The sequence below is a fragment of the Felis catus genome, chromosome D1 (assembly GCF_018350175.1).
Source record: "Felis catus isolate Fca126 chromosome D1, F.catus_Fca126_mat1.0, whole genome shotgun sequence".
In the NCBI taxonomy this organism is placed as follows: Eukaryota; Metazoa; Chordata; class Mammalia; order Carnivora; family Felidae; genus Felis; species Felis catus.
The window spans coordinates 109,902,268-109,923,832 of record NC_058377.1 but is presented as its reverse complement, the minus strand read 5'-3'; the positions used below and the strand labels follow the sequence as shown (position 1 = coordinate 109,923,832).

Here is a 21,565-nt window from a genome sequence, read left to right as displayed (position 1 = left end):
CTATATTGGATAGAGCCACCCCCCCCCCCCCCCCCCCCCCGAAGAGGCTAGTAGCATTAGCACGTGAAAGAAGGGTAAAGATGTATGAGGTAATGGAAAAAGTGAAGTTTGAGAACATGGCAACAGATGGACTGCACTGGGGAGGGATGGGCCTCTGGGGATCCGAGCTGTTGGGAACGTCACCTATTATTAGGTGCCAAGCTCTGCACCAGCCACCGTGGACGATGTGAGCCACACAGAGTCCTCTCTGTCCTCGTGGAGCTTCCCGGCTAGCTGGGGAGATGACCTCTGCATCCCCAAAGCTAGTAGGGTACTGTGGGAGCACATGACCCAGTCTTGAACAGGAGGGACGGTGGCTTCCCAGAGGAAGTAGTAGATAAACTGAGGCAGGTGCACCAGCAGAGGGAACAGCAAAGGCCCAAGGAGGGTGGGACTGAATAGTTAGGTATGGGTGGAGAGGAGAAGGAAGGGCAAATGTTGAGTGAGGAAACTGAGGCCTTTATCCTGAGAAACACACTAAATGGGTTTTAATCAAAGTAGTCAAATTGGTCTTTTAAGGAAAATGTTCTGGCTGCAACATGGAGGACAGGGGTTGGAGTGGAGGCTGGGAGGCTCCATGCTGTGGTCAAGGTTCCAGACAATGGTGGCTTTGAGTAGGGTGGCAGAGATGAGATAAGCGAGAGGCAGATGGGTTTCTGAGATGGCCAGGACGCAAAACTGACACTGTTCCTCCCCCCGCTCTGGCAACATCCAAACATGGCCACATCCATATCCGTCCTCAGGAAACCAACATGAAATCAGCTCCTTGTCCAAGACCCTGTCCTTTTCTAGAATGTGCAGAATTGTAGATGGTCATTAACTGTCAGCTTGGGAATAGGATGGGCAGGGACTCCCCACTCCCTTGAAGATAGTGGTGGGAGGAAGGACTTCCCAGATGGGGGTTCAGCTCTCCTGAGATGCCACAATCGGGGCGAGGAGGCAGTCGGCTGGCAGCACCTGGCACGCCGGCTAAAGGCTGCGAGCTCGTACTCAACAAGCCAAGTGATGAGAAGGAGCAGGATGCAGTGGCACAAATGCTGACTGGAGCCTGTCTGGCCCAGACCTTGCTCGGTGACCTTGAGCGGGCAGTGTCGAAGGGCCTGTTCTGCAGCTTTAGTGGATGGAGGTTGGCCTCGAATCTCCAGAGATGGCAAGATTAGAAATCCCCAGGCCTTCTCAGGACAGCACCATGGGAGAGGCAGGGGGACTGCAGGGGATCATTTTCACATCCATCAAAAAGTTCACCTTGATGAAGTAAAGTATCATGGTGTTTCTAGAAGCAAGTAATGCTTTCTGTCATAAAAGAAAAAAAAAAAAAAAAGGCGAGTACTACAGGCGCATAGCAGTTCTGCTGCTTCTGCTCAGAGGAATGAAGCAGGCAACCTTGGCCTCCAGCACCAGAGCCTACACGACCTTCTCTTTCACGCACACACACACCAAGGCAGAAAAGGTTTTGTTTTTGTTTTTGTTTTTAAAACCTTTTTATTAAAAAAACAAAACAACCCCCCCCCAAAAAAAAACAAAAAAAAACCAACCCCCAAAACCCAAATCAAAATATTTCCCATCGGAGTCTATTTCTTTTTTTGTCTTTTAAAAATTTTATTACACAAATATCTCCCATTCCCACGTGTCAGAGGAAAGAGGTCCTTGCTCTTTCTAAAACCAATAGTGGAGAACGTTTAGAAAACAAAAGTCCAACTAGGTTCCCTCCTTCCCTGGCCCAAAATAACCCCCATGTGTCAAATGAGATAGCAGGACTTGCCCCCTTAATGCTTACATTTAATTTAAATTTTTTAGCACAACATTGGAGATTGACTCTAAATCAGCAACAAAAAATATATATTTACAATATTTCTCCGAAAAACAAAAAAACACAACCAAACCCTTTAAACATAGTGACTTTAGGAGTTTTATTTATGGAGCAGTTATTTTTTTAATCACCAAGTGATTTTATATTATATATATATAAATTTTCTTCCTTTCCTTTGTGGTTTTTCGCCCCGGTGCTCGGAAAGATGGAGGCGGGGTGTCTGGCCCTGCGGTCTGAGGAGGGCAGGCTCTCCTGGCAAGGCCACATCTCAGAGCAGGTTGCAGGAAATGCGATGGGACTCCCGGGATCCTCTGTCCCCAGAGACATTTCTGTCCTCCACACGGACCAACCCTCACCTCTAAAAACCGTTTCCCCCCTTCCAGTCCCAGAGATAAAGGAAACCCGGCAAGGGCATAGGTCCAACTGCTGCCCTCCTGGGCTCCCTTTCCTGCTGACCAATTTACGTGCACGGTAAAAATGCTTGTTTTTCCAAACCAAAAACAAACAAAAATTAAAACCAAAACCCCAAAAAACCCAAACCATCAGCTTGGAAATTTCTGTGGATGAAATGTCCCAAAGTCAGAGGCACTCTCCCGGCACAATCCCTGCTCTGAGGGGGTCTCTCCACCTCCCCTTTTATAAAAAGACAACAAAACAAAACAATCTTTTCAGTACTTTCCACAGGAGCAACCAAAAAAAGGCAGGAAGCTTCCAATTATAGGTCATTAACAATAATATTAATAAGGTTTTTGCTCAATACCCAGGGTTCTTTACAGAGAAGTTCCCCTAACTGAGGCACTCTGGAATAAGTCACTGGCATCTCCTCAAAGTTTCAGCCCCAGGTTACTGGGGCCTGGAGACCGATGGAAGGGGCAGGGGGTCGTGGGCGCAGACCGCTGCTTTTAAGGAGCAGCCAAGAGAGTCAGCGGATTGGAAGAAACAGACGCAATGCCACCCCTTACCAGGACCCAGTTTTCCCTCAGGAGGCCAGTCAATGCCAGGGTCGAAGCTGGGCCAGGTGGCAAAGAGGGGGCCCCTCTGCCTCTATTGCTTTGGAAGTGGCGAGCGTGCAGGTGGCGTCTCTCCTCAAGGTGGCTCAACGTTTCGGACCCCCGGGGCCTGGGCTCCGTCCCCTCCCCCTCCCCTGTAGGGTTTCCTCCCCCTGGAGGGTTTTGGGAGGAGGGGAGCCTGAGGCTGGGCTGCAGGAAAGGGGCCAGGGAGGGAGGGGCCGGAGGACGAGAAGGCGGGGCAAGGTTGTGCTATCGCTATCCTCACAGGTGGGGAGCAGAGTGCAAATCCGCGTCCGTCCTTTATAAGCTCTTGCCACGGGCTGCTGCTATTGAGCATCTCCTCACACACTTAAATATTGACCCAAAAGAAATTCCGACCTTTCTTTCCTTTTTTTTTTTTTAAAGTGCAAAAAGCTCTCTGCTGCCCTAGAGAGAGGATCTTTGGACAGGCCGTTCAATGCAAAGTAAAAGGGGGCAGCTGATGGGGCTCAACACAGGGCGGTGGGGTGGGAGACACCATGCTCCCCTCCCTCCCTCCCTCCACACACACGTGTAATACACTCAGCCACACACACAGAGGCACATGCACACCCCCTTCCACGGCTGCAGGCAGAGGGCAGGTGACTGGCTTCAAAGCAGGACCCCCCTCCCCCCCACAAGGTGCCAGATCAGTGAGCCACTGGGGCTAAACACAGGCCTGGGCTCTGGGGGCTACACCCACTGGAGACCCAGAGCCTGCTGGGAGGCAGGTGGGACGGAGCCCAGCTCTCTGCTCTCCCCAGCCGGGGGATATCGGCTGCTCCCTCTGAGGACACGCATCCTGGGAAAAGTCCTGTCCAGGCAGGAAGGAGGAACATGTGGAAAGGGCAGTGGGAGGCTAACGAGGGAGGGGAACAAGGAGATAGATGGTGCCTGTCTCAGAATCTGCCTAGGAAGCAATAAAATGGGGGTGTCCCTGGGGTACACAGTTCCGGCTCCTCTGAAGAGCTTCAACCCCGATAAGTGCAACAAGGACCTCGTAGAGACTAGCGGGCAAGTCTGGGGTGGGGTAACCTCATTACGTGAACCACCACGAGCATCGGACAGGATCAAGCTACAGGGAGGGGGAGAGCGTGGACACGGATGAGAGGTTTTAGACACCTCAACAGCACCAGTATGATCGGCACGGGTCTAGCCTTCCCGGGGCTGCTGCTGGCCCCTCCTGCATACGCGGGGAGAGTGTGGTAGAGGAGAGACACGCACTGGACACCACAAGGAGAACCTGGCCACGGAGACAGGGCCGCTTTCTTCCCTGGAAATTTGCTCAGAACCAGGCACGGCTGGGGACCGTGGATGGGGAGAAGGGCCCCAGGGCCCGGCACAGATGACGGTTGCACAGACACCCCAAACTGAGAGCCTGGCCTCCTGGCCGGTTGAGTGAGCGGGCGGGCGGGCAGGCGAGCAAGCGAGCAGGCACCTTGACAGCACAGAGCCTGTGCTTTCCCCTCGGATTCGGATCAATTTGCTTGCTACTCCTTTCTCCTTAGGAGGGAGAGGAGCAGGCAGGTAAGCCTGGTGTCTACCACCCTCTCTGCCCAGCCTGTAGGGAAAGGGCTCAAGGGACAGGAGAGCAGAGAGGGAGTGTGACGCTGGCCTCAGAGCCCGTGCAGGGTCGGGGAGAGAGGCTCTCCTGGCTGGGGAGTCAGGGGAAGATCGGTTTCCTGTTCAGTCTGGGCTGTGTGTGTTTTAGCTGATCTTCTGTATCAGCTTCTCGTCAGACAGGCAGTAGAGACTGTTGATGGACAAGTCTGAGATGAAGTGCTCGCAGGCTTTTCGAGTGATCTGCTTACATCCTCGAAGGTCAATCAAGGTGACATTGGCGATGCGCCGTAGGTAGATCAGGGTCTGGTCTGTCAATTTATTGCAACCTGTGGGGAAAGTGACAACGAGGACAATGCTGGGTACATACTGCCACAGGCGCCTGCCTCTGCCGCTCGATTCCCCAGCTCTTTCCTTTAAAATGCTCAGCAAAAGCCCTCTGTGTCTTGTAACTAACTACCTGGCTCAGAGACGGGAAGTGCCCCCTGATGCCTCACTCCCTGCACTGCAAAGCTGACCAGGCTGTGGCTGGCAGTTGGCCACGACCTTAGGCACCTGACAACTACTTGGGCTTCCACCCCCATCAGTTAAAACAGAGAGCGAGAAATCAGAGTCCTTGTTCAGGCGTGAGGAAACGAGTTAACACAGTTCAGTCAACAGACCCAAGTTCATTGTTTTACTGGTCAAGTTCCAGGGAGGGCTGGGCCCTCCAGGAGGCACGGGGTACCGTCTGTCATGAAACATCACAGCAGCATACCTGCCATGTTGAGCTCTGTGAGGGAGTAGCGAGTGGAAGACCCGACAGCGGTGAGCAGATTGGAGGACTGATCTGTCAGGTGGCTGCAGTGACTGAGGTCGAGTCGAGAAAGGAGGGGCATGTGGCGAATGATGAGGCGAAGTGTGGCGTCCGTGATGTCAAGGCCTGCCAGCCGGAAGTCAGTCATGTTCCGGAGCTTGCTGCGATTGTCCTGACCTGCACAGAAAAGAACCTAGGTCAAAACTCTTAACTCTGGTCCAGCTCCAAAGCCTCAGGCAGCTTCAGCTCCTTCCTGGCCAGGCCTTCTTGCAGCGGTTGAGCGAACTGCCCACACCCAGCCCTGCCTGTAGTGAGCAGTGTGTGGGGGCAGTTTCTAGGAAACCAGACACGTTTTCTTTCTTCCCAGCTGCTAGATTATGCCTCACTTATAAAGCAAAAGGGTATGTGTGGAATGCTCCACCCCTTTCCACACTCCCACACTCTTTCAGACCATAATGCAGACAGCTTTTAATGTTCCACCTCAACCATGAAGCCTTCCCGGCCTTCCTCAGGATTGTACTCTCTGGGCCCCAAACTCCAATACCCCTGAGACGGAGGAGCCCCTCCTTTATCTGCAGGCAGGTAACTGGCTGTAAATAGCTAACCTTGAGTCCACTGCTCTGTTCTCCATTTGCACTCATCCACAGCATCATTTGTAACACTTTTTTAGTTTCTGAGGACAAAGTCTGTCGAGAGACAAAGCTACCCTCAGGTGACCACAGAGAAGTCAGGCCCAGAGCACACCTGGTTTATCAGCCGGTGGAGTCAGCAAGTCCCGAATTTGAGGGTCCTTGATTCCCACTGCCCACCGAAGATCAAGGGTCCTGAGAAGGGGGCAGCTGGAGGTGCTGAGGGCAGAGACTGCAGACCAGGAACAGCCTGCTAGGAGGAGGTCTTTCAGTCCTGCAGCGGGAAGAAACAGACATGCAATCGTATACTCTATCAGCACATCCAAAGCCTCAACGACGAGCTGATGTGACCACGGTAAAATGGATTCTCAGTCTAGAAATCCAGTTCAAAAATTCCTATGGTCTCCCATATGACATTTTCTAGCTTTGGTGGTAAAACCAATTACTTAGTTCCTACAGGAGCAACGTAGTATGCGAGACACTGTCTTCCCAAGACCTCAAAATGCTGAGGGGTACAAAGCATTCTAAGGGGCTGGTCATGGCAACATCTTACTCAAATCTCTTCAGTGGTTGTGTTGAGAAGACCCATTCTCTTCATTGTCCGGGGCAATGATTGGCTAGTCCAGCTAGTCTGGGGTGCCGCCTGGGGACTGGCAGTTAAGGTGGCCCTGGGTGAATCCCTCGTTAAGCAGAAAGACAACAATGGAATGGGACTGTTGCCCTAAATTGCCCTAAAGCAGTTTTAAGCACTGCCTGTAACTCAGCTTTCCCTGCCTGCTCACCTGGCAGTCTATTGACGAGCCACGTCAGTTGTTTTTTGGAGATGTTGGTCCAACTGAGGTCCAGGCTAACTGGTTGCCTCTTGATGATGCCACTGAGGGCCTGGGGTACAATAGCCTTACACCTACTCAAGTCAATTTTTGTCCAAAGTCTCTTGTCGCAGCACCTGTGACAGAAGGAGAGAACACTAGCCGTCAATACTGTGATACTCCTTGTCAGAGGAGCTCCCATCAAAGGGTACTGCAGGCTTCTAGAAAACACAGAGCACCTGGAGTGTCACCCTCCCCAGGTTCTTCTATAAGCAGACAAGGATCATGCCCTGCTGGGGTTTTTTTGTTTGTTTTTGTTTTTTTAATCCTCAGACAAAAGGGCCTGTCCTCTATGGCAGCCCTACAGGTTAAGTAGTAGGCAACTTGACCAGTTCACCGATTTACTGTGGAAGGGCTGGGAATACAGCGCAGTGGTTAGGAACACACGACAAACAGTATACTATACTCTCTCATGTGCATTAAAATGGTATGGCTCCCACCAAAGTGTACATAAGGAATTATTTAAAAAATTGACTTCCTGCTGCCTGAAGCCTTAGGCTTGCCTTCATTCTCTCCTTTGTCAGTCATACCCAGCTGCCTGAGATGCAGGCGTTCCTCAGCATATCTACAGTCAGTCCTCCTTTAAGCTCTAGAAAGAGCCCACTACTGTATCAGGCAGAAAGAGGCTCTTTATTATCGGGCCCGGAGAGTCTTCTTCCCATCTTGCGTTTCTGCCTCAGGGCTATCTTTATATTTTCTGGTCCAGTCCAGGCCAGAACTGAAAGCGAAAGGCCTGCCTTTCCACTGCAATCTACAGTCCACAGGCCACAAATAGCACTGCAACATGCAGGCTTCTGTTTAATATTTTACAGCCCCTGCCTCCCAGCCCGGCTCAGAGTCTGGTTGGCAGGGGAAGGGGAGACAGCACATAAGGGCAGTCTTATGTGGCTCAGCCTGGAAACTGAGGAATAGAGCCAGGCAGGCCCACTAGCTCTACAAAGAGAAAATATTAGGAGAATTTGGGTAGATCACATATTAATTCAGATTTGGGAAATAAAACTAGTGTTTGTAAAGAATGAGGTCTTTATTTAAAGACTGAAAATATTTCACCAGTGGCACATAAGACTTCTACGGCAGAAACAAGCTGCTTATGATAGAGCAGTGTATCAGAAGCCCCTGGAAAAAGTGTTAAAAACAGTTTGCTTGGCTCCACCCCCAAAGCTCTGACTCAGGCCATACCGAAACGGACCCTGAGAATCTGCGTTTCTAACATGACCCCAGGTAATGCCAGTGGTCCAAGCATCACCCTTTTGAGAAGAAATGGTAGGTCTTATTGGGATAAGAACAAACAACTGGAAAACTGTGGAAACATTCAAATTTTTTGAAAAGCATGTCCACCCCTTTCATTAGATGGAGAGGTAATTGAGGCAGGGGCTTAAAAGCAGTCATCTGTGTCACCAATAACAGTGACCATCACATCATCACAGGCTCTCAACAGATGTGTGATGAGTGCAGCTTACTTGAGGGGGAAAACCGTCGCAGCTCTGTGGACTGAAGTTTTAGCACAAACTATACAAATCCATCCCCCAGATCAGTTTCATATGTTCAGTAAAAAGAGAGATGGGAAAGGTCGGAGCAGGGAGAGGAAGCAAAGGGCCACATTTCCCTGAAGGGCCACACCTATAGGCACGACTGGCCACATCTATAAGAGGACCCACTGTCTAGGGAACAGACAGAGTGGATTCAATCCTTTAAGACCCAGCAAGCCTCCAGATGCCAGGACGCATGCAGTTCTCTTATGGAAAACCTGCCACCTGCTCCCATACCCCTATTCCTGATCCCTGTATCCCTGCTCACCATTTATACCACGTCTTGCACACTCGCATACATTCACAAAGTTCTCTGCGGCTGAGGTAGCGGAAGACAGACATCCAGACCTCCCGCTGCATCCAGCTTTCGTCTCCATCCTGAGCCCAACTGCCCCGGCCATTCAGCCTGGCTGCACCCCCCTCCTCTGCACTGTCATCTTCCTCCTCCTCCTCCTCCTCTTCCTCCTCCTCTCCCCCCAGCCCCTCCTCATCCCCACGCTGGGGGGTTCGGGCTGGGCAGTGCTGTACTAGCACGCGGGGGGAATGGCGAAGGTTGGCAGAGGAGGCCGTGATGGCCTGCAGCTTGGGCACAATGGATGTCCCGTGGAGCTCTTTGGTGGGCCTCTGTAGCGTGACAGTGAGGTACGATCCCCGGATCTTGGCTTTCTCAACTTCAGACAGCTCCTTTTTGCCGCTGGGATTGTTCTCCTTTTCCCGTACCATGGTGCGCTCTGTGGCCTGCAGCCGCAGCAACTGCCGCCGTTTGAAGCGCTCATCCCGGCTGGCACTGTGGTGGTCGCTGGGGCCAGCCCCAGGGGATGACCGAGTCACCATACCCCGAGGGGAAACCGGGTCATGGATGAGCTGTAGCATAGAAGTGGGTGAGTGAGGCGGGGGCGTGAGGGGCTCGTCGCAGCTCCGCAGGGGCCGCAGGACTTTGGCTTGCACGGATTCTTCATCACTCTCTTCCATTTTCCGCTTCTGCAAAACAGGCCCCCAAAGAGCCACATCAGTGCTTTCTCCAAAACCCTCTACATTTACGGGGTGAGCCTCACTACTGCTCTCAGGAGACTAGAGAGAAGACAGATCACCGCTCTTCTATGGGGAAAGGGGTACCTGCACGCTACAGGGTGGTCACCTCCTCAGAGTCTAGTCTGCAATCTGCCTCGATCAGCAACCGAGCTCAAGTCTGTGCCGAGAAAGCTGATTACAGAACAAAACCCTTAAAATAGGTCACTTGGGAAATCTACCTGTGACAAAAAGGTTTGTGTTCAAGTATAGAGGAGTGAGATCCAAATTTGGGCTGCACGATTCCACAGCCCACCTTATTCATCTCTTGCCCCAATTTCTGGATTATAATTCCCTGGATAAAGATACCCTCTAAAGAGGCCACAACTTTACCCCGATGCAATCTGACCGTTTTTAGTTCTATCTCTAATTTAACTCCTTCACCCAGGAGATGCTTTTGACAGAAGAGAGATGCCTGTGGTAGAAGAAAAGCAGCCTCCATATACCATTTAAACTAGAACGCAGAATCTGACAGAAGTAAACACCACTTTTAGCTCCGCTGTGTCTGAGCTGGACTCCACCCGGCTGCTGCTTCCACTCAGCACCCTACCCTATCCTTAGAGACCAACTGCATGGAATATAAAGCAGAGAATGGGAACCTCTGAGGAACCACCCTGCTCCAAAGGAATCTACTCTGGATGAAGAAGAGGAATTTTGGTTCACTGAAGCTGACATTCCATAAAGGTCCACGACCTCATCCTACGCCACTTGTCTCCTTCTGGGGCCACCATGACTCCGCCGTGATGAGGCTGAACCAGTGTTCCACTAGGGATCAGTGAGCAGTGGTTCACATTTTCCTCAAGGAGATGGTTTCTGTCCCTCAGCAACAAGCCTGCTCCCTTTCCTCTACATTCATAGGGCACTGTGGTTGGAAGAGAATGACTACCTTGTGGGTGCTGGCTTTTACAATGCAAGAAGGCAATACTAACATACAGCCACCTGGGGCACCTGGGTGGCTCAGTCAGTTAAGCATCTGACTCTTGGTTTCGGTTCAGGTCATGATCTCATGGTTCATGGATTCGGGCCCTGCGTCAGGCTCTGTGTTCACAGCACGGAGTCTGCTTGGGATTCTCTCCCTCCCCCCCCCCCCCCCCAACTTGTGTGCACACATGTGCTCTCTCCCTCTCTCTCAAAATAAATAAACTTAAAAAAGATAAAATGAGGCATCTGTCCCTCTACCTGCTGTGGCAGGGAGGCAAACACCACCACTACTGCCTCCACTGTCGTCAATGAAGAGAAAATGTTTAAGAACCCCTAGTTTAAGAACTTGGGATAAGGAGAACTTCAGCACTAGTCCACTCTAGAAATCCCTGCCCTTCAAACATATATAGAATGAAAATTCAGTCACCTCAGTACCCAAGTGGGAAGAAACAGACAGACCAGGAAACTTGTCCCTACTCCTGTGCAATGCGCCTGGAGGAGACCACTGCGCCTGGATGGCTGCCACTAGGCCAGCTGCCTCCTCTGTCTGTGCCCTCAACAGGTCTTATTCCTCCTGGCCTGATCAACCAGAGTCCTCTTGGCCCTTTGGTATTACCCATCGGGCCAGCAATGTCAGCTACTCAGGGCCAAGGTCATGGCACGGGTCCCCTTGCAGGGAGGGGCTGCCTGTGTAGGGCACAAGGGTAGGGTTTTCTGTAGGGCCATAAAGGTGAAGAGGACAAAAATGTGAGCCCGCTTAACTGGAAACTCCGGCACACCACTGTATTTACTAGCTGCCTCAGGTCACTGCCTTCCCTCTAGTGTCATTCCTCAGGAGCAACCGTGCTCGCCTCACTGCCCTCCTCACAGAGCCTAGCTATGCTGCCTCTTTTTCTAGGGTCTCAGAGTGTAAGAGGACCTCAGCAATTTGCAGACCCCAAGTGGAACAATATTCAGTAACACAAAAACTCAAACAAAAGAAAACCAAATAATTAACCGAAGAGGGGGGAAAAAAGTTATCAAACAAAATACAAAATCATCTCCATGGTCAGAAAAACCATGTGAACAAAGACGCAAAGGCAAACAGACTCTAGCCATCCCCTAAGCTGGACGTTTCTTTTCTTCTCCGGTGCAGTCTGGATAAAGCTTCCTTACCTGGGCTTTCTCTGAGTTGTCCTCCTGGTAGCACTTTGGACACTCCCAGCAATTTGGCAATTCCTCATTAAGCAACCCCTCTCCATCCATCTAGAGGAAGACAGGGATGTTAAAAATCTGTCTCATTTAAAAAAAAAAAAAAAAAGCCTGTTTCTTAAGGCTCCTTTATCAAACAATAACAGCCACATGGTTGGGAAGAACCTGGAAGTTTTACCCATTTGTAAACACATCGGCCCATCGGGGAGAAAAACCAAGAGTCATTCAGCCCCACTCCTAGCCACTAGGAGACTGGTCACCTTCACTCTTGGTTACTTGATCAAAGTTAGATTCCACAAGGAGATTCCCAAGAGTCTGCGTCAATCTGGGGTCTGCAGACTCCTACATGTATCTTTCCCGACACATTTATTTCTTGAGCATCTCATGCCTCTCTGCTAAAGGAACTGACCACACTATTCGGAATGGTGCCAGACCTCATCTTGATAGTGGGGCATAGTAATTATGATTGCTTGGGTTCAGAGACTGTAGCCTAGTCTCTGTGACTCTGTTCTCAACTGTACAGTGCACATAAATACTCCTATAAGGGTGTGGTGAGGATTAAATGAATTACTTGTTAAATAACGTGTTTAGATAAAAGCTTGACATATAGTAAATGCTTTGTTTATCAGCATGGAGAGGATACCTTAATTTTACTGATCTTAAGATGCATTTTTTTTTTCACATTTGAATATTTCTAAAATTGAGCTCCTTCTCACAATTAACCGTATCTTACAACCACTGTCAGCCAGGTGGCAGTCATGATATAGCTGACACCTTTGGAAAAATCGACAAAGTACCAGCACCAATGCCCTTTAAAGAATGAAGAAACAGGGTAGATGCAACTTCACAAGGCTATCTTAAAAGATGTAAACAAGAGAATGCATATAAAACAATGGTTGTCCACCCCAGCCACATATTAGTATCACTTAAGGAGCTCTGGCGCATACTTAGGCCCAGGGCCCATGCTTAAAGATTTGATGCTACCTCCTAAAGACTGTATCAGCTTCCCTATCACTTTTTCTTTCCTTTTAAGATTTTTTTTAGAGAGAGCAAGCGAGCACACACATGAGCAGGTGAAGAGTGGCAGAGAGAGGGGGGGCGGGGAGGGGGGGGAGGGAGAGAGAGAGAGAGAGAGAGAGAGAGAGAGGGAGGGAGGGAGGGAGGGAGGGAGAGAGGGAGGGAAAGAATCTTAAGCAGGCTCCACGTTCTGTGCAGAGCTGGACTCGGGGCTTGATCCCACGACCCTGGGATCATAGCCTGAGCCGACTGAGCCACCTTAGGTGCCCCTCTATCATTTTCTCTTTTTTTTTTTTACTTGAACTCCCAATCTGTGACATCATGACCTGAGCCAAAACCAAGAGTCAGATGCTTAACCGATTGAGCCACCCAGGCACAACCTCTATCATTTTTTCTTAAAGGCCCTCAAGTGTGAACCAAGCCTGATACACTCATTAAACGTTAGCTGATACTATTACTCTAACCATCTTTCAGGAACTGACATCCAGAGATACAGTCAAGTACACAGGAGAGATGCTTAAAGGCACAAGGCATTCCCAAATAGACCAGGCAGTTCCATGATGGCCTGGGGACTCCAAACACACTCTATGGAGGCCAGACCGCAAGCTCCATGAGGGCAGGGAACGGGACTATTATTCTGTGTCCGAGACTGTCCTCAGGGTCGAGCCAGTGGCTGACACACAGTGTAGACCACGAATCAAGGACAGATGTTAGACCACTACATAGCCCATTGCTGATGGTCCAGATCGGGGATTCCCACCCTCCTCTGCTCCAGTCAGTACCTGAGACCTTAGGGGCCCCTTTGGCCTCTCCTCACCTGGAGGCAGCCAGGATGAACAATCTCGTTGCAGATACAGCATTCCATAAGTTTCTTCTCGAAGTCCTGTGTCTCCTCATTTTGATCCACCTCTCCACAGAGGGAACATGTGACTGAGTGAGGCAGTCTGGGCTACAAGAGGACAAAGACAGAAACCAAGAAAAGAGCAGACTTAGATCCTTATCGGTTTAGCTTCCCTTTAACTGAAGACGAGTGATTTGCTTCCTCTAATTCTCCTGGGAACACTTAGGGACCAAGGAAACCAGGTGGAGAAGAGAGGTTTCTGGCAGGAAAACTAGATGAGAAAGAGGATAGGGAGAGTGAACCAGCTGAGAACTAGAGACTGACAGAGACCAGTTTATTTTCACCAGTCTATCCCAGGCCTCCCAGGTCCTTCCTTTCTAATCCAGTTAAAGAGGGGACAAGAAGCAGTGACTTGACCTTGAAACACTGCTCCCTCATTTGAAAACTGGGCGAGCAAGGCTGAAAGGTTAAACGGGATCATTTTTAGTGTGAGGTATCTTCCTTCTGAACTCAGAGAGAAATGGGGCAAAACAAAGGAAGCCAAAGAGAGAAACTTCTCCTCTCCATCTCTGAAGGCTCTACCACCCTCTACTACCTGCATTTCAGTCCTTTGGGCAACCACCACCCCTCCCCCAAGCTCTGTATCCAGCAGACCACTTACTGCCAAGCACTGCCGAAGGACACACGACTGCTTCATGCGACCAGGCCCCCCGAACTTCTTCATGTCCCTGCAGTAGTGGCAGACACCACACTCTCCTTGCACACAGGCTTTGCATTTTCGACAGCGCACTCGTCTCCGCCGGGCTCCTGACACTATGGGGGAGGCAGCAGCCGGCCTCACAGGTGTTAACCGAGGAGCTGGTTTCATAGTGTGAGGCTTTGTGATGGGGATGGTAGGAACCCGCACCTTCGGCCGGGTGGGGAATTTAAGCTAGGAAGAGAAAGCGGTGAGGTCAAATGTATCAAGTAGCTTTAAGGACTGGAGGGGGTAGAAGATCACAAGGCTTGGCAAACTATGGCCCGTGGGCAAATCTGCCCACTGCCTGTTTGTACATGAAATTTGACTGGAGTACCATGATGTTCATTTGTTTTCTGTCTGGTCTATGGCTGCTTTCACTTGCAATGACAGAGTGGAGAAGTTGCCGACAGAGACCGCGTGGCCTGCGAAACCTAAAACATTTATTGATTTTACTCTACTTATCACCTACGTATTACCTTCAAAGACAAGGTCTGCCAGTCCCTTCAGGCTATCTACTTCAGTCACGTCCCTCTCACTTTGCTGAGCTGTGAGATTCACCCCTCCCTGAGGCTTTCTATGTACCAAATGTCATTCCAGGGACCCTCCAATATTTCCCTATCCTGGATATTACTACTCAGAAGATACTCCTAAAGATGACGATAAACTACTTGAGGGTGAGATGAATCTTGCTCATTTCTTTATTACTCTGAGTCTGGTACATAACAGACACTCCAGTAAAATACATCCCTCAGGTATATGTTTATAATTTTAGTGCTTGTATTTGTCCAGCTGGTGATCTTTTCAAGAACAAGGAACTGGGTCTTTCAGTTTTTTCCGCGGTGCCTCAAACATGTTCCTGACACAAAACACTGAACAGCCAGAGATGCCTAAACTGTTCTGAGGCAGTCTCATGTGGTCAAGCCCAGGCCAAGTGGGACTCCTCCACCCCGGTAGTAAGAAGTGGTTCTTTAAGACATCTTTCACAGCTATTCACCTAAACACTCCTGGAATGTGATGGCTCTGCAAATTTCAACCGGGGGAAACCAAAGAAGGGCCTATGTATTTGCCAGACCCATGGGCAGGATCAGAATGCTAGCCCTTACATTTATTTGATAAATAACCTTGACAAAGGACAATATGGGAAAAATTACACAGGACCTAACTGAAGAGGCATGAAAATTCATACCTGACAATTTATTAGCTTACAGGTGATTCCTTTCCTTCTCTTTTTGATACTGAAAAATCCAAATGAAGGGGACTCTTGAGTGTACACTCAGGCCATCATAGAAACACTCCAGCCATTTGAATATGTATGTAATTATTTTAACTAGTTTTAAAAAATATCTGAAAATGACCGAATCACTGGGCCGGAAGGCTAGGAACTGATCCATTCTGGTGAACAAATGCACACTTTTGCATCCAAACCTGAAGGCAGGTTTCTGGTTTGATAGTTCCGTTAACAGAGTCACCTCTAAAGATAGCCAATTACCCTGACCTAAGAGTTAAAACAGAACCGAGTAATGATTTTCTGTCAGTTCATATTAATGCACCAAAAGCTGTCTGCCTCTAGTTGTTCTTTTTCTTCCCGGAATGGTGACGGTCGGCTAGCAAAATGCTTCAGCAGCCTGAAGATAAGAACAATAGTTTCTTACCTTATCCCTTTTTGGCCACTGTACTATAGGGACTCCAGTGAGGGCTAGCTTGGGATCGCTGTTGGCAAGCTCCTCCAGCAAAATCTAAGGGCAGAATAGGATAGAAGAGGGGGGAAGAAAAGCAGGACACAGTGAACAAAGAGCCAACCACTCCCAACAGCATCCAGACTTAGCCTCAGTCCCCACAAGCGACATGGGAAGGGCAGGCTGGCAGCTGTGTTTTCCCTTCATTTAGAGACTCACTGCCAAACAAATAAATTGAAGATGAAAGAGAAAACTCAAACTACTGTAGTACTATCAAGACTTTGAATTTACCTTTGCTCCCAACCCCGTACCTGCATACTCACTGTACTGTTAATACGTATGCTGAAGTAACTAGCTATGGGGCGACAAGTGTTACTTGGCACACAGTTCTATACATGGCAGTAAAACTTTATATTGCCCCCTTACTTTTCAACACCAGTGATAATTATCAAGAAGTACTGCTTTCATTTTGCAGATCTCAGCAAAGTGGCAAAAAAGACTGGCTAATACTTAATTAATAATATGAACAGAACAACAATCTTAATGTCTTGATTCAACCCAGAGCTCTGTTCTTCTAAGTCTGATTACAGAAATCTCAACTTCAAATTAACCAATCGATTAATCTCTCTCTCTCTCTCTCTCTCTCTCTCTCTCTCTCTCACACACACACACACACACACACACACACACAAAGTCAATCATTTGGCTTTATTCTGGAATGGAACAGGTACAATTTACAATTTAGGGGCAACAGTTTTGACGGCTTTAGCCAATCTAGTTTGAATGACTTGAGGACACTGCTACAGTAAGAAACTACCACTTAAGTGAATCATACTGGTTGAGTGTTATTTGGAAGCAAGCCTTTATGTTTTCGACAGAAATTTCTGAATCCTGAACCTTAGAGCAGAAAACGAAATCCCTCTTCCTCTGACCTCATGCGCCCTACAGCAAGGACAACAGCAAAAGAACACAAATCCAGAAGACAAGTTACAAGATTCCTTTCAGGTTGCCCTACTGTGTACAGGGTATTAACTGTTTCAGTGTTTCAGTGAACACTCAACTTTGATGCTGGACAATAAGCATGCCTAGGCCATCTTTAATAATCATTTCCATAATCTTGTGGGCTCTGTGCCTAGAGACCAGGACTTTTTGAAGCATGCGGCACTTCTCTACCAAGGATCATGCTCCAAATTCGAGTTGGGACTCAGAAAGACCCTTTAAAACACCCAGGAAGCTCCTCTACGAAGAACCCCTTTGCCAAGTCTCCAGCTGCCTCTCACCCTCCCCCAAACTGATTTCATTTGCAGACGTTTTATTTACTTCAAGTTGCTATGACATCCTATTCTGAAGTCTCCTGTTTAGCACCGCACAGCGTGGGGGTGAAGAGGCGGGGTGCGGTGCCACGTGGGACTAAGGCTCTGGGACTGGGCTCCGGTTTGGACTCCTAATCTCCCTAGGGTGAAAAATTCAGGTCCATTCAAAACGTGTGCGAGGGAGTGCACAGTTCCCCTCCCCCATGTCTACTGCTGAGGAGCAGGACTCTGCCCATTTCCTCTGCCGCCCCGGAGAGCACTGAGCTGTCCACAAACAGGGACTTTCCACTTTCAGCAAAACAGACCTCACAGAAAGATCCACAATTGTTTAAGAGTAGCAAAAGGAACCTAACCGTTCACCAAAAGCAGTCTAAATCTACCTGCAAGATTTTTTGTGGGGGATAAGGAAAGGTAGGTGGAGAAACTGTGTCTGCGTGGGGGGTGGGGGCAGCTGTTCACACATCTACGACTCTGTTACCGGGGTCTGTGTGGGTGTGGAGGGAAATGCAGATTTCCTTCCAAGCCTTATTTTCTTGGGGCCAGACAACCAAACTCGCCCTGCTTCATCAAAAAAGGCAGACTCCAGCTGAGGCCCTCCAAGAAACCATATAAAGCAGCCACCACCCTTCACCAGAGGGGGTTTGGGACAGGGAGCGGGGGTGGAGTGCGGAAAGGCTGACGCCTATCTAGGCTCCTGGCATTCGGGAGAACATTCAAACACAAGCCCACACCCCACACATCACAGGAAGGGGAAGAGAACAGCGGGCGTCTGGAAAGAGAAGGAAAAAGGATTCCCCAAAGCCAAGAGACCCAATTCAAGAGCACATCCCACCAGGAGAGGGAACAAGTGCAATGACGGCTAGAGCAACACCAAGTAACCTGAGCATTGTCCTGGAGTCCCCTGGTAGGCTGTTCTTCCGCCTCTTCCGCTGAGACAAAGTCCCTACAGTTACACACACCCCGAGCCAGAAAGGGTTTGCCGCCCACCCGCCTGACCTTGCGTTTCTCGTCGCTCTGGAGCTGCTGAAGCTCTTGGTTGAAGTTTCCCCAGCGTCTTTGTTTTGTTTTCTGTATTGGAAGTTGTGCTGAAGGAGTTTAGGTTTTCTGCCTCTAGGAAAATCCTGATTTACTTGAAAATTCTGGAATCTCCCAAAGTACATCAGGCGGGGCAGTCCAGCTATAACCCTTGAGGCTACCCAGAGGGAGCAGCGTGTCGTGCTCTGAGCTCCTTCTCGAGCCCTTCAGCTCAGCCGCGGCTTCCTGTGCCTGCGAACAATGCTGCTGCGTCACCCACATGCAGCTCCCAGAAATGCTTTGCAACGGAAGATGGCAGGAGGGGGAGCTGAGCTCGAGTGAGCGAGCCAGGCAGAGGGCCCAGCCGTCCTGCTGCAGAGTCGGGAGGGGGTGTGCTCAGCCGGCGCTCTCGGCCTGGTGATTGGAGGAAAGGCTGCCCGGGAGGCGAGCCGGGCCGCGCCCCCGCCTGCTCCCTCCCACCACCACTGCAATAGGAGAACCCAAGGCCGGCCCCGGAGGGCTCCCTCTGGCCGACTTCGGAAGGCGCCAGCAAAAGGGAAGGCTTTAACCCGTTCTGCATCTGAGCCCGTGAGTGTCCTTGTCTTCGTCCACACCCTGCCCCTCAGGGTCACCTCTTATTGTTACAGCCAGCACTCTTGCCCACTGACCACTCCCCCCAATTCTCTCTCCTGCTTTTCAGGCAAACAGCGAGTCACCCGAAGTTCAGCCTGTGCAAGAGCCAGGCACCCAAGCTGAGTTCCTCCAACTTCCCTTCTTTCCCCACACACCCGCCTGCTTCACCTGCCCTCACTGCTGCTCTCCCAGCCCAGAATCCAGAATGAGCATACATGTTTCCAGAAAAACCTTCAGGAATGACACATTTCAACCAATACTGAGATATTCAATACATATGTCTGTTTAATATCAACTACTTCGACAACAGATGCCTGCCTCTGGTTACGACTGGGCACTCTACCACCATAACCGAAACGTCTAGGCAGCTCTTCCCGCAGTTCCATCTTGACCAAGTAAAGCCAGCTGAGGTACAACCTGAGGTCAAGGTGTCAAGGTGCTTTATCTCCTGCCTTGGTACCAGCGCAAGGAGCCACTGAATCTGTGTCTGCCAATTCCACATCCACCAGTCTCCTGGGACTCTGCCCCTCAGATTACCCCTCCCCCCAGGACACCAGCACTCCTGCCCATTTCCTAGCCTAGTCGTTTGTTTTGCCTGCCACATTCTTGATGTTCCCTGGATGATGCGGCCAGCCTTGTATCCCGTCAGACATCCCGATGCCATTTGTGGCAGCTACTCGAGTGATGCGTGCCACACACTCTCCACACACTGATTCACGGTCAGGGTGAAGCTCGGACTGAACAAGCAATCTCTCACTACAGTGTACTGTATTTTGGATCTAGATTTATGTAATTTTCAGACTCTCATAAATATAACTTGGCTTTTTTTCAGAAATTACAGGAGCTGCTTTGAAATAAACATCTCAGGCCACTAAGAACCTAGCTCTTACCACTGGAAACCTTTTTATTTCCAGGACAGTTGTGTCAGTGAGTTTCTGATGTAGTCGGTGGCTTAATATGCTTTCTGGGGCTTGGGCTTTGCTGCCAGGGAGGGGCTAAATATTTCAATTTTGACAGTAGTTTACCAAGAAAGGTGGGAGTTTTGTGCTTTTTGGTTGAGCTCTCCCTGAAAAAGTTTCTATCGCCATTCTAATCCTAAACCTCTCGTTTGCCCTTTATCTTAAGACTGAAAGACCTTGGGGCGCCTGGGTGGCTCAGTCGGTTGAGCGTCCGACTTCAGCTCAGGTCACGATCTCGTGGTCCGGGAGTTCGAGCCCCGTGTCAGGCTCTGGGCTGATGGCTTGGAGCCTGTTTCCGATTCTGTGTCTCCCTCTCTCTCTGCCCCTCCCCCGTTCATGCTCTGTCTCTCTCTCTGTCTCAAAAATAAATAAAACGTTAAAAAAAAAAAAAGACTGAAAGACCAAGTGCAATCAGACTATTATGTCTGAAACGCTCTCCTTAATAGTGTGAGAGGTCTTCTTAGAAAATCCTGGTTCTTATCTCAGTCCTATCTAACCTGGAGGGGTGATAAAGAATGGAATACTAAAGAGAAACATGTTACCACGCTGTAGCAAGTAAAACCCGAGAGGCCACCAGGAAAGGACAAAAACCAGACAGGGCTTCCAAATCGCTTACTAAATGAGGCCAGCCTCCCCGCCTCCCCCCCCCCCCCCGCCCCATTAATTCAGAATAAAAGACAGGCACCAAAGATCAGAGATGGTAAGAACATGACATTACATAACACAATAATATAATAACACTTTGAAGAATTATTACGTATTTTAACCTAACCTTATATGCCTTGTAGCTATTAAATTATTCAAAACTTTTTTCTTAGGGGGCACCTGGCTGGCTCAGTCGGTGGAGTATGTGACTCTTGATCTTGGGGTCATGAGTTCAAGCCCCATGTTGGGTATAGAGTTTACATTTAAAAAATAAACTGATGAGTAAATAAATATAAAACTTTCCACTTAGAATGTGTCGATTAGATTTCAAATGAAGTTTTATTTATACAGGTTGCCTTTCCCCCCTCTAATCTAGTTTAATGGATTAAGATCTAATTATAGTGGATCCTCTACCAGTTCTTCTCTTTAACTAGTGCCAGAGTCACCCCCAAAGTGTCAGATGAAGCAAATTTCTCATTAGTGTCTGTATCTACCTGAAACCATGACTTTGCTTTTGGTTCCATCATACTCCTGAGAGAGAACCGAGTGTAAATTTTTAGATCATGGTTACAAAATAAAATGTTAGGATCTTAGTTCAGAGCAGCAGTAGTAGCCTATTGCACCACAAAGAACAATTCTAGAATTCATAAACTGAGAGTCATTTATATACTGTTTTATCATCTAACAGGAAAGTTTATTAACTATTTTTTTTTTTTTTTTTTTTTAAAGAGAGAATGAGTGGGAGAAAGGGGCAAAGGGAGAGGGAGAGAGAATCCCAAGCAGGCTTCACACTCAGCATGGAACCAGACTCAGGGCTCCATCCCATGACTCGGGGGATCAGGACCTCAGCCGAAATCAAGAGTCAGACGCTCAATCCACTCAGCCACCCAGGAGACCATATTAGAAGTCTGTCTGTTTGTTTGTTCATAAGCAATCTCTCTACAACCAATGTGGGGCTCAAACTCACAATCCCAAGATCAAGAGCCACACGCTCTACCTACTGAGCCAGCCAGGTGCCCCCTTAACTTCTGAGTTAAGAAGACTGGCACTTCCTTCCCTCAGGACAGAATCCACACCCAGCTTCTCAGTGTTCACTCTAATGGCATGCATGGTACCTGTAAACCTAGGATGCACTTACTTTCTCAGCCTATTGAAATGCCTGCTCCACCACTGACTTGCAAGACCCTCGAGGGCCTCATCCACAGCATGTGTGCATATTTACCCCAACACTCAGCCCGGTTCTGGCACAGAGTAGGCAGGCATTATTCACAGATTTGTGACATCTGAT

At 49.2% G+C, this 21,565-nt stretch overlaps 1 protein-coding gene across 8 annotated transcripts in view; it reads right to left on the bottom strand.

Annotated features, from left to right (window-relative positions):
- Positions 1 to 1,797: 1,797 nt before the first annotated feature.
- Positions 1,798 to 21,565, bottom strand: part of KDM2A (lysine demethylase 2A) — a 113,598-nt gene continuing 93,830 nt past the window's right edge. For all 8 annotated transcript variants that reach the window (XM_045039592.1, XM_019812744.3, XM_023240102.2 and 5 more), the window contains 9 exons: positions 15,690 to 15,773; positions 13,960 to 14,229; positions 13,275 to 13,406; positions 11,405 to 11,494; positions 8,529 to 9,241; positions 6,645 to 6,808; positions 5,978 to 6,136; positions 5,195 to 5,410; positions 1,798 to 4,766 (listed from right to left, as the gene is read on the bottom strand). In XM_045039592.1, the coding sequence (XP_044895527.1) occupies positions 4,585 to 4,766; positions 5,195 to 5,410; positions 5,978 to 6,136; positions 6,645 to 6,808; positions 8,529 to 9,241; positions 11,405 to 11,494; positions 13,275 to 13,406; positions 13,960 to 14,229; positions 15,690 to 15,773 (2,010 nt within the window). In that variant the 3' untranslated portion in view covers positions 1,798 to 4,584. The remainder of the gene's footprint in view (positions 4,767 to 5,194; positions 5,411 to 5,977; positions 6,137 to 6,644; positions 6,809 to 8,528; positions 9,242 to 11,404; positions 11,495 to 13,274; positions 13,407 to 13,959; positions 14,230 to 15,689; positions 15,774 to 21,565) is intronic.